This window comes from Polyodon spathula, chromosome 11, assembly GCF_017654505.1.
Source record: "Polyodon spathula isolate WHYD16114869_AA chromosome 11, ASM1765450v1, whole genome shotgun sequence".
NCBI classification, from domain to species: domain Eukaryota; kingdom Metazoa; phylum Chordata; class Actinopteri; order Acipenseriformes; family Polyodontidae; genus Polyodon; species Polyodon spathula.
This window is the reverse complement of record NC_054544.1, coordinates 23,339,502-23,357,041: the sequence shown is the minus strand read 5'-3', so window position 1 is coordinate 23,357,041 and position 17,540 is coordinate 23,339,502. Positions and strand designations below refer to the sequence as shown.

At 40.5% G+C, this 17,540-nt stretch overlaps 1 protein-coding gene across 1 annotated transcript in view; it reads right to left on the bottom strand.

The window, feature by feature from the left end:
- LOC121323184 (NADH dehydrogenase [ubiquinone] 1 alpha subcomplex subunit 10, mitochondrial-like) overlaps positions 1-15,996 on the bottom strand; it is a 57,040-nt gene extending 41,044 nt beyond the window's left edge. The window contains exons 1-4 of the mRNA XM_041264072.1: positions 15,825-15,996; positions 4,181-4,349; positions 1,612-1,827; positions 390-476 (exon numbers count right to left, since the gene is read on the bottom strand). Of these exons, the coding sequence (XP_041120006.1) occupies positions 390-476; positions 1,612-1,827; positions 4,181-4,349; positions 15,825-15,911 (559 nt within the window). The 5' untranslated portion in view covers positions 15,912-15,996. The remainder of the gene's footprint in view (positions 1-389; positions 477-1,611; positions 1,828-4,180; positions 4,350-15,824) is intronic.
- Positions 15,997-17,540: the final 1,544 nt, after the last annotated feature.

Here is a 17,540-nt window from a genome sequence, read left to right as displayed (position 1 = left end):
AAACAACATACAAAAGTGGTATTTCAAATTTTACATATTTCTTTTAAAAATGAAATGTACTGGTTATAATAATTTGGCATCTCTTAAACACTCTCAATGTACTGTCTACTGAACTGCTGCAGAATACAGGCAGCATTTATAACTTCTGTGACAAAATGTTGAGAACATGACCACACAGGTGTCTTGTAATTTCTACCCCTTCTTACTGAGTATCCAACTGATGACACTGCTTGTGTCCTCAAAATACATGTACAATGATGCGTTACACAGACAGAGATGTTTACTTCTCAAGTGGCTTGTTCGTTCAGTTGACCAAAACCTTTCCCTGCTCTGCAGAGTTGAAACAGCACAGATAATGGAACAAGAGGTTCATGTCAATTGAGACTCACACTCTTTCCTGATGTAGCCTTGCTTGTACAGCGCCTCCAAGAACACCATGTCACTGAAGGGAGATCGCTCCAGCACTACACCTTGGCCTGTCGTGGAGAAAAATACACATTGAACAAGGCATTAAAGCTAGCATGTGCCAAAAAATACAACACAGTTTACTGCACTAATACAGTTTCTTAAAGCTAATTAAGGTTTTTATTAGTGTGCCCAATTATTCACCCTAGTTTTTATCATTAGTTTAGAACTTCCAACTGCTCACTAACTGCAGCAATTCCTTACAACAGCTCAGGAAACTAAATGTCTGTTCACGTCCTCCAATCCCACTTGCCACACCCAGGAGCTTGAGAGCAGCTATCAGTTACTCGTTACCGATCCCTGGAAGACAAAGGCCAGCCTTGCAGGTGTCAACTTTGAGGTCCAACATTACAATTTTCCCTTTCCAGTCCGATGTCGGACCCTGTCCGATATCATTAAAAAGACGTCAAGCACGGGTCTCTAGTAGTTTTTTCTTCGGACAAAGCAGAGAAAACCTTTCAATGGCCAAGTGAGACAGATAGCAGCCGGAGCAACAAAAAAAAAGGGCGGATCTGAGCAATACACATAGCCCCTGCATCACAGAGATAACACGGACATAAACAAAGAAGAGATCGCTGCTTCCGCATCTAGTGCTCAAAGAATATCAGAGATATTTGCAGAGCTTTTTGAGATGTTATAGTAATAAAATAATGACTTGGAATGCATTATTGAGGAGTTTGGTGATAAAACAGGAGAGGATTTATCAGTATGCACGACTATGAAGAGGTATGTGAAAAATACAGTGAACTATGAGAGGTGTCCTTTTGATAAACATTGCGAGTGAAAATAAATTAGACCTGACGTCTGACAAGCACTGAATAAATGGGCCGCTAAGCGTTAATGTTGATGTGTTATTATTCACTTTGTATGTCTTGCATACTCCTATGTGAAAGACACACCCATTACTAAGGGTGTAACTAAACACTAATGTCACGACACGATATGCATCATGATACATGTTCTTCTTTCAAGTACCATTTGGTGAACAACAATGAGCTATGCTGTGGCCTTGGTCTTGTACCACAATACAAATGACACATACCACTATTACAAGATTATATATCATGTAATGAAAGTCTCACTCTTCATCGATATGCGAGGTGTGTAAATGTGGTTTTGTTTAACTGTTTTTTTGGGGTTTTGTACCTGTGGTGAGGAGATGTTCCAGCGCATCGGAGTACTGGAGTAGGCGAATGTGATACATCCAGGACTGCAGGCGGTAGGAGTTCCCATCGGCACATTTGGGGTCTTTGTAGAACTTCTCCAGGCTGCAGTTCCCATTAAACCTGGTGTCAAGCAGCTCCTTCTCCCCCATCTTCCGGTCCCAGTAATAAGCATCAGGCTCAGGAATGTACAGCATGCCTGAAACAAAACCCAATAGGTCACTGAAAATACAGCTTTCGGTTTCTTTTCAGGATCCATCTTACTTGAAAACGGGGAGATGCAACTTTTATATATTACAGAATACACGTCCAGGATCCATTTGCAAGACAGATTAATTTACACATTGTAGGGTTAGACATGAACTAAGAAAGGATTAATATTAATGGAAACTGAATTTACCAAACATAAGTTGTCTTCATAGGAAAATACTTTTGTCTATGTAGCAAACTATATTAAGAATACAGACTATTCTTTAGGAAAAGAACCAAGTTGCTGTTTGATATTTAAGGTGAATGGGAAGTGAGAGTATATCTGAAGGGGGTGCACTTCAGTTGAACTTAAGAACACACGCCGTACTTACTAGAGGAAATACTGCTTTTGACTACAATTAGCAAGTTAACATTAACCAGTTGGCAACACGCCAAGCTTATAGCTCACAGCTTCATAAAGGCATATAAATATATGAGACACTTTGAGACATGCTCCAGTTCCTCCCTGTGACCTTGAAAGTGTGGCTGAGGTGCTCCCAGAGGGATAGGTAACTGAGCTCTACCTTTACTTCTGTAATAAGTAGTACTACAGTACATCATTTGTATAAAAGATGATGTTTAAATAATATTTGTGTAACTCTTGAATATTGGAATCAAACAAAGGAAATATGTTAACATTTTAATTACTATCTGGAAATGAATCTTTATAAATTACAAACCACAATATTAGTTTCTTTACACACTACCTGTTAATAGTTTCAGTTCACTCTGACGCATATTGGATATCAATCCTATACTTGAATTTCAAAAGAAGAATGAAGAGATTACTTTCAGGAAGAAATTATCTCATTAATTAATACATGTCAATGGACTGAAAATTAGCTGACTGACAAGCAACAGAGTTGCTACAGCACCCCAAAGCACAGAAACATTGGACAAGACACACCAGTTTCCACTCGAGCAATGCACTAGGAACTATAGGGTCCCGCCCACATTTAAGCCCTTTTCTAATTATTTGCCAGCAATTATTTGTAGCAGTTGTTAAAAACTTTTTCACATATTTAAGCATATTGTTACCTTAAATACCTTAAAAATTGGAAAATTATAATACAAAAATACTAGTTTTCAGTTTTTATTATTGAGCTTGAAGATTAATAACCAATTATTGCTACTACTAATTAGTTGAGCGTAGCTAGCAGAGATGACATTGCTCTGACTATTTTGGGATGTTTGCTACCATTCTAAATGGTGAGTTACAGGAATACTTCTACAAGGATTAAAGTGTTATTACTTAGAGAAAGTTCTGAAAGTGACACTACTTTAAAAGTAGTTTGATCACAAAAAAAAACAACTCATAATGGATTAATTTAGTGATATTTCTTGGTTCCAAATTAGGCTAAATTGCTAAGCAGATTTAGATCTTGCCCTAATGAAAGTACTTGAATTTAGCAGTTTAATTTAGGTTTAAATTTATTTAATTATACTTATAATTGTACTTGTTAAATAAACAGAGCTCTCCAAGAAAGTTCAAGTGGAGTGATTATTTCAAAAGAACTCACAGATCATTCTGTGACAAATTACCCAACACACTCTCCCCTAAACTCTGTGCTTGGGGTTGTTCCAAGCAAAACACATAAAATACAAAAATTGTTTTCAGCCTGATCAGCTCAAGGGGTCAAATCTTGGTCAACTTTGGACCCCCCAATAATCAACTTTTTACTCAAAAACTATTTGTGCTTCAGATTTGTGTAGGTGTTATTTTATTGGAAATTGCATGAGGACTCTAATAAAAACGACATAAAAAAAACAAACAAGTTAACCCTTAACTTATTTGACCATGGAATGAAACTCTACAAATAGAAATATGAAAAAAAAATCCATGCAAAGGTTATTCTGCATACAGGAAGTTAATATTTAAAAAAAAAAAAAAATAATATATATATATATCTTACCCCCCTCACCCCTAATTTTAAAGAAATTAGAACATGTAGGTGTCATATCCTGTACTGGCTGTACATTTCTTGACACTTATTCAAAATGCAAAAATCCAACGTCTGCATCCACCAGAAATTCTAGAAAAACGCAGAGCAACTTTGTCTTGCACTGATTTAATACCTTCCCAGAATTTGTGCAACAGTTTAGAAAAAAAAAAAAAAACGCTCAGTTTGATATGTGGGATTAATATAAATCGAAAAATTTAAGAGTGTTATGGAATGACTCCACTATTTGGCCATTCTCATTCTAGGAATAACTACAGTACAGTACTCCATGTAGAATGGTGTATCCTAGTCTGTAGGCTTGTGAGATTACCAGGGTCTGTACAGTGTCACTCTATACTTTACCTAGCTTGTCTGCAAGTTTGTGTGCCAGCGCTCCCTTCCCAGAGGCCAGGTTCCCATCGATAGTGATGATCTTGCTGTTCTCCTTGAACCTGGGAGTGGTTCTCTCACCCAGTGCATAGGCCCACCAGCCATACTGCAGATTATTCTGGGCACCAACATGGATCCGTGCCTGAAGGGAGCAGAGAGGCAGTTTACAAAGTGGCAATCCATGCAGTTATCTCCTGACAACTACTAGGACTGCTAGATTCTGTTTAATTTCCTAAAAACTTTAGTATAGAAATTGTTTAAACGGTAACATATTGGGAATGTTTGTCAAGCAAAGCCATAATTTATAAAAAAATGACTGCAGCATATATTTGTGTATAAGATTGTATGTGTATAGCATGTATCTGTATAGAAAATACAAATACATTGTGAATATTAAATAAGTTGGCCTGCACAGTTAAATGTTTACAAAAAACTATAAATGTTTTAACACCTGACTAACGTTTAAAGTCTAAACTACTAACACCCCTCTGTGAAACAATGAATTATATTGAATAACTGGGATACTTCAACAGGTTGTGCTTTTACTTGGCTTAGAACTTGGGCTAGAGATCTTCAATGCACTGAACAGACACAGTCAAATGAGGTGACAGTGTAACCTTTCCACTCTGCCAGGCCAGGCTCTCTCTGCCTATACCAATGAGGAGTATGTGAGGCTGAGAGTTGAAAGGTCACGTTGCCACATGATTTGAATGGAATGAGGAAGGCTGTTGAGCACAGACACATAGCAGGGGTGTGCAACTCATATCGTCTGATGCACGGGACAACATGATTTGCTGTTATACTACTGGACAAATAGTTTGTATTTATTTATTTTTCCTATGTTTGTTCTGTTGCTTGAAAAACACTCCGGATATATTTCTAGGGAGCCACACAAGTCTCTGAAAACTGAACTGTGTAAGTCTAGCACCTACACACAAATATTTTTAAGTGTTTATGTCCCACCCCTATCACTTCTGATTGGCCAGCTATGGAAAAAGCTCATCTTCTATTGGTTACAAAGAAACCCAGGAATGGCTGCCAAGAGAGCCTCTGGCAAGGCACAGGAGAGGGGTATTACTGTAGTCTGCAGCTGCTGTCTCATAGTTGCTCTCTCACAGCGGCTGTCTCATACTGGAAGTTGAAGATGTCACATCTATCTATGTAGGAAATGTTAGTCTTGAAGGGCTACCATCCTGCTTTCTGGTGAATGGGGGCAGGGAGTGTTGTAACGGTTCATTTAAATTGGGCACACGTTATAGCTAGGGGGTCTACCTAAATCGCGATTTCACACAAATAGTGAAATTGAGGGGTCACCGCGAAATTCACCTCTTTTACCGGACAAACAGAGAAAAAAGAACTTGTTTAAATGAACTACTGCACAATGCACGCAAACTACGTATCTTCCTTCTGTAGATAGCCCTTGTTTATTCCGTCGCAGTCCTGTGTGCATTGCACTTAAGCAAAAAACAAACAAACAAACAAAAAACGTCCACAAATAACATTTACAAAAAAAACTAAAAATCTCCAAAGCAGTAAACGTTGTTGTTTACTATTTAATTTCCAACAACATTTTAAATCAGCCTATCCATGCATCTGTACTGCTTTTCTGTGACCTGTACTGTGCAGTAGGGGGTGGGATAAAGTTGGTGCTGCATTGTTTTTATTTAGGTTGCTAAAATCTAGTTTTCTGCATTGGAGGCGAAATAGTAGAAATGGATGACAAAAAAAGCAAAGTATATTTCAGCTGATGACAGTTTCAAGATATTTCCCAAAGAAACTGCACATGCAGATTGAGGTAATTGTTTTGCATATCAATGTGTCTTTGGAGAAAACACGATCGATTGGTATTTAGCTTCAGAATCACACATTAAAAAGGCTACTACAGAGGCTGCTGAACAGAAAGTAAAATAAACAGCTTTCAGAAACCAAACTGGAAAGTCTGCCGAAACAAAAAGTATTCCTGTCTGCAAAATTAGACTGACTGTTAAATTAGTACTAAAACGATCTAGCACAGCCACCTCACTTCAACCTGCTGCTTACTTTTTCGCAGTTGGAATTTCATACCCAAATAACCACGTTTTCTTTGTTTTGACTTGGTACTAATAAAATAAAATATTGGATGGCAATAACATGACAACAAACATGCTGCATACATTGCCTTTATTTAAGTATGCAATATGCTCTTGGGTAACAGAGTTTTGGGGCCGTTTCTACTCGATTTCCACATCTGTATAACTTGGCAAAGCTTTGCCTTACACTTCATACCAATTCAGTGGATGCAGAAGTGCAGTTTCAATGTATGGGCAAGTCAACAACATAAAAGTACAACTTACAACAATTATTACTGTGTTCTCAACTGTCTGTTAAAGAATTTTTTTTTTTACCAACACATTTGTCTTCTAAACAAGGATTCACATTCTAATAGGGTGCCTAAATGTGGCTAATACATGTTAATCCAACTCCCCAAGTTACCTAAATGCTTTCACACATCATTTTGAAACATGAATTACTATTTTGACGAATAATTATTATTATTCAAACTAGCTGTTTGATGTTCATTCCAAACTTTTATATAATAGCTCATCAAAACCTTATTCTTTACATACAGTACCGTGAAAAAGTATTTGCCCCCTGTCTGATTTTCTGCATTTTTGCATATTTTTGAGACTGAATGTTATCAGATCTTCAACCAAAATCTATTATTAGATAAAAGGGACCCTGAGGGAACAAATAACACAACATTTTGATACTTATTTCATTTATTTATTAAAGTTATGCAACACTGTCACAAAGATGGCTGCAGTGGGTGACATCAGATCAGAAACAGGAACCAACACAAAATAAACAGAGAGGTGGAGTTTGGTGAAGCTGAGCACTTGGTTGCGCTTAACATTTAATAAATGAAGAAAATAAAAAAGGTTGTAAGACAAACAAAACACAGGACACAGCACTTTAGCCAAAACAAAGAGACAAACAAAACAGACTACACAGACAAACACAGTGAGCTGAAATTATTTACGTTACTTTTACTTTCTCCTCTCCACACCCGTTCTCCACTCAACAAACACACAACACAGAGTGAGTGAAAACATGCTGCTTTTATGCAGCTGTACCGAGACTTGATTGCTAATCAGTCAGTCATTCAGTTGGAGTCTCGGTACAACTGCATGTGAATTAATAAGTGCAATTCCCCATGCTCACATATTACTACATTTTACCTGCACGTGAAGTGCTGTGCAATCCTCGTGCCTAAATACAAATACACATTTTAAACACTTGTGTGCATACCCCATATTACATCTCGTGTACCAATGACTATACACCAACATTAACACACTACACGCAACATACAACACAGAAATACACCCAGTGGCGGGGCCACATTGCCACAAAAACCCAATGCCCCCGTGTGAAAAGGTAATCGCCCCCTTAGACTCAATAACTGGTTATGCCACCTTTAACAGCAAAAACTGCAAGCAAACGCTTCCTGTAGTTATTGATCAGTCTCTCACAGCTCCGTGGAGTACTTTTGGCCCACTTCTTCATGCAGAACTGCTTCAACTCAGTGACATTTGTGGGTTTTTGAGCATAAACTGCTAATTTCAGGTCCTGCCACAACATCTTAAAGGGGTTTAGGTCTTTACTTTGACAAGGCCATTCCAAAATTTAAATTTCTTGTTTTTCAACCATTCTGACGTAGACTTCTTTGTGTGTTTCGGATCATTGTTTTGCTACATGGCCCAGCTGCGCTTCAGCTTCAACTCATGGACAGATGGCCTGACATTCTTCTACAGAATTCTCTGATGCAGAGCAGAATTCATGGTTCCTTCAATGATGGCAAGTAGTCCAGGTCCTGACGCAGCAAAGCATCCCCAAATCATGACACTACCACCACCATGCTTGACCGTTGATATCAGGGTCTTACTGTGGAATCCAGTGTTTGGTTTTCGCCAGACATAACAGGGACCATGTTGCCCAAAAAGTTCCAACAAGTACCAACATTGTTCTAGAACCCTTGAGGATCATCCAGGTGCTTTTTGGCAAATTTGAGGCAAGCATTCATGTTCTTCTTAGTGAGCGGTGGTTTCCACCTTGCTGCTCTGCCATGAAACCCATTTTTGCCCAGTGTCTTTTCGACGGTAGAGTCATGAACACTGACCCAAGCCGGGCGGGAGAGGCGCGCAGATCCCTGGATGTTGTTCTAAGGTTCTTTGTGACTTCCTGGATGAGTTTACGCCTTGCTCTTGGAGAGATTTTGGCAGGACGGCCACTCCTGGGAAGATTCACTACTGTCCCAAACTTTCACCTTTTGGACAATATGGCTCTGACTGTGGTTTGGTGAAGCCCCAGAGCCTTAGAAATGGCTTTGTAACCCTTTCCAGACTGACAGGCATCAACAACTTTTTTTGATAAAGGTCTTCAGGAATTTAATTTTGATCGTGGCATGATGTGCCTCTAGAACCTGTGTGCTGACAACTTCACTCTAATGGTAAGGACCAAAGTTAGTCAGATTTATATTGGGCAGGGCTGGCCCAAATCAGGCCTGAACGTTAACCAAAGTATTCAAACAGCTGACCCTAACTATCCCTTTAATTGGGTTGAGTTAACTAGGGGGGCAATAACTCACACCTGAAGATTGCATGTTTGATTACCTTGCACACCAAACAAATGAAAGAAGCACCAAACTTTGGTGTCATTTTTTCTGTCAGACTCCCTCTATATACTATTACAACCCACAAAAAGATCTGACCAAACTCAATGTGAAAAATGTGCAAAAATGCAGAAAATCAGACAGGGTGCAAATACTTTTTCACGGCACTGTAGATATATAGGGAAATTTGGAAAGCATCTGAGCGAAGAGCATTTTTACTTTTTATTCAATAACCTTGCTTTCACAGTTTCTACACAAACATTGTGTCATGGGCTCCTTGTTTATACAACTTCCATACCGCCCACTACATACTACATACCATGTGACAACTTCAACTTCCGCTATGAGACAGAAGCTGCAGGCTGCAGTAATAACCTGTTGAGGCACAAACCCATCTTTTAAACTTAAGGTACTATTCACAAATAAGTGATACTGCATTCTTAATACATGAACCTCATATTTAAACGCAGCAATCTAGTAAAGTTATTTAAAAAGAAAACACCAGTCGTTAAGGTATTAGAAAAACTTGTGTATTTTATAAAATTATTTCTGAGTCTACTTTGTTGTCATGCTTGTACTTGTTAGGATGTTTTAAAAAATGTAAATTTTACTGTTTAGAAGCATTTCAAGACAAACTTTCCCGGTATAAAACGTAATACATTTTTTCTTTCGATTTTAGTGTTGCTAGTTTGCCATTTAACATATGTATATATATTTTAGATTTAAAACGCTATATTAATTTAATATTTTAATAAAACAGAAGCGGTATTAGTTATTTAATGAACATCCACAAACCATCGATTTGTGAAACTATTACAACATGAAGATTGACAAATATGTTTATAATGATAGAAATGAAATGCTTACATATGAGATTCTGTACAGTATTTTATTATTATTATAAAATATAATAGCCTAAATATCATGGCAATGTGTTTATGTATTAAATACATAAATGAACCCACATTTTACATATAAATGTTAATCAGCGTGTTTATCCTTAAATGTAAATATTGCAAGGGAGCAGGTCAGTTTTTACTGTGGATTCCAAGACGGCAGAAAGTTGTGGCTGTTGGGCAATTTTATGGTTAGAAGTGGTGTAGTTCACCTTAATGATAATGCGGGCAGCTTTTTTAATTTTTCTTTTTTGCTGTGTCTGGTCTGTTATGATGTATATCTCTTGTGGGTTTACAGTTTTGTATAAAACCACTTACCATGAACTGCGTTATGCCCTTGTTATAGTATTAATGCAGCTGTTTGAGAACATCCTTGCTGTAAAACTATGCTAAAGTTAAACAAGAGCAAGTGAGCTGCTTAAATGTCCAACTGAATTAATTCCCATCCTAAGTTTTTTTTTTTTTTTTTTTGATCCCAGCTATGTTCAAAGACAACACGTGTCTGCCCTCCACGTTAATAAATATAGTTGGTAAACTTTGCTCGATCGCCCAAAACAACGCAACAATATCCAACAAGTTGTTGCCCTCTCAGAACTGACCAAATAAAATTGCAAATGAACATTTTGATTGTGTTTTATTTGTTTGCATCATTAATATTTAACAGTAAATCCAACACAGCTTAAAAGAAAGGAGAGAATATCCTCAGATAGCTGCTGTCCAATTTAAACTGGTGGCTTAGGTAACCTTCACAGTTGCCAAGTCTGCTTATAATAAGCGGGATTGAGATTGTTTGAGAGTCGCGGGTTGTAATTTGCATAAACATCCACTCTAACATGGATTTGCTTGTTTTGGGCTTGTTTTGAAAGGCAGTGCTGCTTTTTTTCTCTTGAGACTTGGCAATACTGGTAACCGTCCCCATCTGTCTCACAAGCAGCCAGACTCACTCATGTACCAGTTCTCTATGCAAGGAAACCAAATTTTCACAGAATTTCACTAGTAATCTTCAAAAACAGCATGAGTACTTTACGCACAGCTAATTTACATATCGACCCTACCTTTCCCCTTCATTTGCATGATGTTGGGTGAAAAGCCAGGTTTACTCAAGAAAAATAAACTGAGCAAATGGGCACCCTAAAAAGCATTTTACACGACACACTTTTGTCAAGCTAAAGATAAAAACGCATGGAAACCTCATGAATGTTGCCCTCCCAAAAAAATAAAAAAATAAAAAATAAAAAAATTAGGCTATGAAACCAGTATCACCCTGCTGCAGCAGTGTTCCAGTTAGTAATAATGGGACAAGATGTTAAATAAGGTCAAATAGCTGCAAAATGGTGTACACTGCTTAAAAAAAAAAAGTATGTAATAGAAAAAAACATTTTGTCTTTGCAGAATTTGATGGATCCTACTGTAAATATTGCATGCATTTTGGTAGAAAAACAGAAAAACATTTTTAAAAAAGCAGATACATTCAACAGGTTAATCACATCCTTTGAAAATCTGGAGTTCAGCAGTTAAACTGAAAGAACATCAAGAAACATCTGAATTCTACAAAGCAGCAGTAATAAATGGCAACGATTTTTATCTGTGATGCAACAAACTAAAAAACCTGTACATCAGGAACTGAATTCAGCTTATAGAGAAAGCGTGGAAAAAAACAAGCATAAGCTATTTTTATATTTGAATAACTCCAGACACCATTTATTATAGTTGTTCTCATAGTATGTTACTTACATTTACTAGCAAATGTGTTCCAAACTACACTGAAAGGAATATTTCCTTGAAGTATGTTATAAATTTGATGACGTGAGGTGGGGTCACAGGGAACCTGGGCTAGATCCGTCCCTGTTAATCACTAATTGGTTGACTGTGTTCACTGTTAAATAAAGCCAAAATCCTGCAAAATTTATTCTACTTTTTGTGCAACAGTAAGTAGATTTTTCTAGCATTTTATTTCTTACTAATAATGATTTAATTATATATATCTATATATATCATATATTTTAGTATATATATATATTTATTATATATTAGATATATATATATATATATTCCGCAACCCTGGGTAGGGTTCTTGCCTAAAGACAAGTTCAAGATTTGAAGATGAAAAAACAGACATGTATTGAAGAAGAAACCACACACTGAACACTCAGAACGACTCTGCAAACAACTCTCGAGGGTAATAGTGAGGTCATCTTTTCAAGGAACCAGAGTTATGCTAATAACCTAATGTTCCCTTTCAAGCGGAATGACAACCATTACCGAACAGGAAGTTGTACCAAAGCTGTCAGGGCTCCAAATTACCAACAGTACAGCCTCACGGCGATAGCCACAGAACCCACATGACGCCTAAGGGCATGCCGCCTGCAACACCATAGAGCACAGAGAGGGCTTTGCTCGGTTTGCAACATCAAGGCAGTAAAAATGTGTAAATGTCCGACTACCTGTACATGTATCAGCACTGCAAAGCTCATTCAAGGAGGCGCCATGAAAGAGAGCCCACGAAGTTGCTTGGCCCCTGGTAGAATGGGCTGCAATGTCACCCGGCAACGGGGAGTCCATCTGTTCATATGCCAAGCGTATGGCATCTGCCACCCAGTGCGCCAGATATTGCTTCGATAGGGTCTGACCTCTACAGCGCGACCCATTGCAGACAAACAGCTGGTTGGACTGTCTCCAGGACGCTGTCCTATCCAGGTAACAGCGCAGAGCCCGGACCGGGCAAAGCGTGTGCTGTCTACGGTCCTCCTCTGACTCGTACAGGGGAGGTTTCCAAAACCACTAATTGGTTAATATGGAATGATGAGACCATCTTTGGCAAAAAGGCTGGGTTTGTTCTTCACGTTTCCCGCAAGTCATTTCTAGCGAAAGCCATACATGTGTCATCAACGGACAGCGCATGAAGCTCACTTAATCTTCTGGCAGACATAATGGCTAATAAAAATTCCACTTTAAGGGAAACTGGGCGCAGCTCTGTTGAAGCCATGGGCTCAAATGGGAGACCCATAAGGACCCCCAGCACCAGTTCCAGATCCCACTTAGGGATCATGCTTTTCATCGGAGGATGGAGCCTCCGAGCCCCTTTAAGAAATTGCACTGCCAGGAAGTGTGCCCTAAGGGACACAGAGTCGCGAGAATTTCGAAACTACCTCTGTGGCCTTGCAGGACATCTCAAGGCTCACATCAACGATCACTCCGAACATCTGCCCCGGTGTTATAGGGGCATCTAACAGCGCCACCTTCTTGGTCCACAACCTTGGGTTAGCCAGAGGTGTCGGCGAGTGGCTACCAGGGCTGCTACAGACCTGCCTGATGCCTGACCTAACTACCCCATTAGGTCAGTCATTGCCCCTGTCACCACCTGGAGCTCTCTCGTGCCCGCCTCAGTTGCCCGTTCCTGTAGCCTCGCCGCTAGCTGCGACTGGTAAAGTACCAGTATGACCACTGCATTTGCCGTCCAGACTGATAACGCCGCTGACGCATATGCTTTTTTGAGCATGGCGTCAGTAGTCCTGCATGGCTAGGATGGGCAAGTGGTGTCTTTGTCCCCTCTGGTGAAGGTGGATCCTTGCGCCAGCACCGTGACTGTGTCCCCGATAGTAGGGAACTTGCCTAGGCCAGCTTCTTGGGCTCCTGCGGTGTGCAGCAAGGACTCTGTTACTCTGGAGCCTGAGGGAGCGGATGCCTGGTTGAGCCAAGATGAGCGAACCAGCTCCAGTAAGTTCTGGCACAAGGGGAGGGCTTGTTGTGCGTGCCCTTTTTGTTTTAAAAAACTGTTCCCCTTCCCCTCCTGTTTTGCTGGCCAGGAAACGTCCGTGGCAGCAGCTGCGCGCTGCATAAAGGCCAGGAACTCCTCCCTCTGCCATGTATGCAGAAGTGGCAGTACGGAGCCCCCTGCCGTGGCCTGCAACTGAAATTGTGGGGTCAGACACTTCCGACCTTGACGTTGTAAATAACAGCTCGTCTGTGCTTGGGGGTCTAGATGGGGCCAGGGGTGGAGAGCAGGAGTAGGGAAGCTGGGGCTGCCCGGTGGTAGGGGGCAGTCTACCCTGAAACTTCAGCAGGGTCTCCAGCATTGTCTGCTGCGCCCTCATCGTCTCTGCACGCTCTTGGAAACGCCACTCATCCGAGCTTTGGCGTCTCTGTGGCAACAGATGGAGAGTGCTGACGTGGGGAAGGAGAGTAGTACCTCCGCGGTGACCGCCTGCCTCCTGGGGAACGCCCCCTTGAGCAGTGTCGCCTAGGCTGCGACCATCTCGCCTCCACAGAGGGGTGCCTACACAGCTGCACCGATGGTGGGGAAGGTGAGGGTGACCCAGGGGTATGGGGGAGCTCCCTGGTCACAGTGGTGGGCAAGGTTCTAGAGGACCTTTGGGGAGGGCCTTGGACCACCAATCTCATTCTCCCCTGCCCCAAGGAGAGAGACTCCACTGGGGAGAGGGCTGTCCTCCTGCGCTTTGTTCGTTTTGAGAACTTTTGGCAGGAAGAGCAGTCCAACTCACCCGCCAGCGCCCTGGCCGCGTGGTCTGGCCCTAGGCATCTGGTTCGTCCTGCCTGGGGAGCTTTGCCTCACACTGGTGGAACCCAGCAGAGGACCCTGTAGAACGCACTGACATGGCGCCGGGCATCAGTGCCGAGCTGGTAGTGCTGGCAATCGACGTCGGCGGTGCACCGATCGGTGTCGGTGCTGAAAAAAGCGCGGACTGAGCCGGTCTGTCATTCGGTGCAGAGCGTATCGGCATCGGCGCCGAGGAAGAGCGCAGACGGTGCCGAGCTGTTCTGACCGGTGCAGTGTTTAAGTTGTTTTCCAACCGGTGTCGATCAATCGGAGTAAGGGTCGGGGTCAAGGAGGGTGTTCAAGCCGGTGCTGAGTTGAGTTGGCGTCTGGGTCGGTGCCGAGCTGATGTAACAGAGTCAATCGGCGTCGAAGGGAAGCACGGCCGCGCTAGGAGAGCCCGAGGCTTGAGAGGGGCACGTAGGCCTGAGCTGAAAGGTAGCTGAGGCCTTGTAAATCGGCGTAGAGGATGGCGCCGTGAGCCCAAGGGGTCACCCTACAGCACCACAATAGCTCTATCAACTGTATTTTTTTTTCTAAACTACACAAGGTAGTGGAAGAGAATAATGGCTGCTTGCCAATCTCAATAGTGGGGTCAAAACCAATTCTAATCAGTAGAAACTACTGATGCGAGACTTGGGCAATGAGCAATCTCAAAACACTGGAATAGGTCGAAACCGTACAAATCAGCCAATTTTCAGAACAAAGAAAGCATGAAGCAATCTGTGACCTGTCTCAGTGGAGTGCGAAAGAAAATGGCGATATGCCACTGTGAGGACGACCCTCTTCAGCAGGAGGTGGGAGGGACTTCCTCCTCACAGCAGGGCCCTGATAGGGCAGCTTTTTTTTAATATATGCTCAGTGATTGAAGGTCAGAGAGGGCTCTTCCCATTCGGTAATGGTTGTCCTTCCACTTGAAAGGGAATAATGAATAGGCTACATGGAGGTATGAATCTGCGACCCCTGTATCAATGAAGTTTTGCAATTATTAATAATACAGGATCAGCTTGGGATCAATAAAAAAAAAATAACATGATAATCACCCTGTCGTGCTTTATAGTCTATTCTTGAAGAACATGTTACTGTGATTTAAAAAAAAAAAAAAAAAAAAAGGTGTATAGATGTTTGTAATCGAACACATATTCTGGCAGTAATGTTTTAACATGAAATGGAACACAGCTTCCATACGCTAGCAGTATACCAGCAATTATCTTAAATAAACTACATCATGACATGCACTCTGTCTGACACTGACATTCTTTCTAAAGCTAGCACAGTACTGACACCTGCTTCGGTCAGTGCCTCTCTTTACCGCATTAGTTATCATGACATCACATAGACTTTGGGCTTTGCAGATCTATTGTCCTTATATTTAAGAATCTGTAAACAGTGAATAACCCGAAATAGTACTGTTACCGCTAGCACAATGTATACTGTTTCAAGTCCTTGGGTTGTATGTAAGACAGATATTAAATAGATTGACAACAAACCATTTAACCCTTAGACTAGACTTACTGATTGTACTGTGATTCCGGTCCGAGTCGAGGCGGTCAGTGAGGCTGAACCTAACGGGGTAAGCAGCCTAATAACCCGGAGAGCCATTTCTTTTTATTGCAAAACCTGACCCCAGATTCGCCCTCCTCCAGCACTTGCGACACTCGAGCTTCAGAGTGTGCCTGCCACTCAAGAAACGCTGTATAAACACGTCATTGCCTACAGTTGAAACCAAGAGAGGGTGGCCATCTAGCGCCTGACTGTAAATACCAGTAATGTATTTCACATTGTACGACTGACTGCAGCTGGACTATAGGAAGGTGACCAGATTTTTAAGTCCTTAAACTGGGACTGTATGGCCATATTGTGAATAACTTCCAACTTCCAAGCTACGGGGAAGCTCTAGGGTTTTTCTTTTCACTTTGGCAATCATCTAATATCATATTGAAAGTGAGTGCACTAATGGTGATATTCAGCGTGGAATATACATTCAGTATAGTTATTGCATTGCCCAGTAGCAACTCAATAATATAAAATTACATGATTCTACTTTATTGCTGATTACTGTTGCAAATCTAGTCCTTTTTCTGAATAAGAAACTGCATCTTCTGCCTTTGATTTCCATGTTCCATCACGCTCTGTCTCTATGCTATCCTCCAGTGTCCAATCTGCAAACCAGGCCTTCCCTGTATGAAAATATTACATATCTCAATATTTATTTATATTAAATGGTCACTTCATAATTTTTTTTTTTTTTTTTTTTTTTTTTATAAAATTTTCTTACCATTTAATATGACATGGTATTTGTTCTGTATTTTTTTTTTCTATTGCAGTTTCTGCTTGGATCATTAGTGCGTCGTGATTTTTTTTTTCAGCCACTTTCTACTATTAAACGATTACTATTAAAGGTGATGAAATGTATTAAACATCTTGAATGTGTGCAATAAATGAAGCACACTGATCAGCTTTTCTGAGTTTTGTTTAGAAATTACCCTGATTGCAGAAACAGGAATTTCCTTCTAACGTAGTTAAGTATGGTAAATAGTAAACCACCTAGGCAAACCCTTTAAGTTTCTCCAAATTCCCCCATTGCTTAAAATGGAAAGGAACCTGTTAAAAAAAATTGTTAATTGCATGATGACATTTCTCACCTATTCCATGTTTCAGTAACGGTCAATGATCATGAGAAAGCGCCTTTTGGATCTAAATTAACTGCACATTTTACGAAGGCTAATTTCTTTGTTGATCTTGGAATTTGGAATTAACAACAAACAACAAAAATATGGTTTAAAGAGAGTATTGACAATGTCCTGAGATATCGCCTCAGCTAATATACAAGAAAGTGGGCATTATACAAGGGCTGTAACCTGTTCAGTCATGTACAATACACGCAGGGTACAGATGCATAATATTCCCATATATTGATTTTACAGCACAGCAAATCTAATTATAGAATCTATTTTGCAGCCTAAAGGGGATGAATCCAACAGAAATGATGTTCAGTTTGCGTGTAGAAACGCATGGATTAGATGATGTTCCTGGAGCCTTTCTCTGTCAGTGAACCAATAACCAGCAGAGTAGACACTGGCACGTATGTGGTGAATAAGAAAATGTCAAATATGAAAATGTAACCACAATGCATTTCAAAGAAGGGAGTAAGCCCGGGGTGAAATACATGGAGTTGGAGCTGATCAGATAAAGTATTTGCAGTGAAATGAATGTAATTGCTGAAAAGGT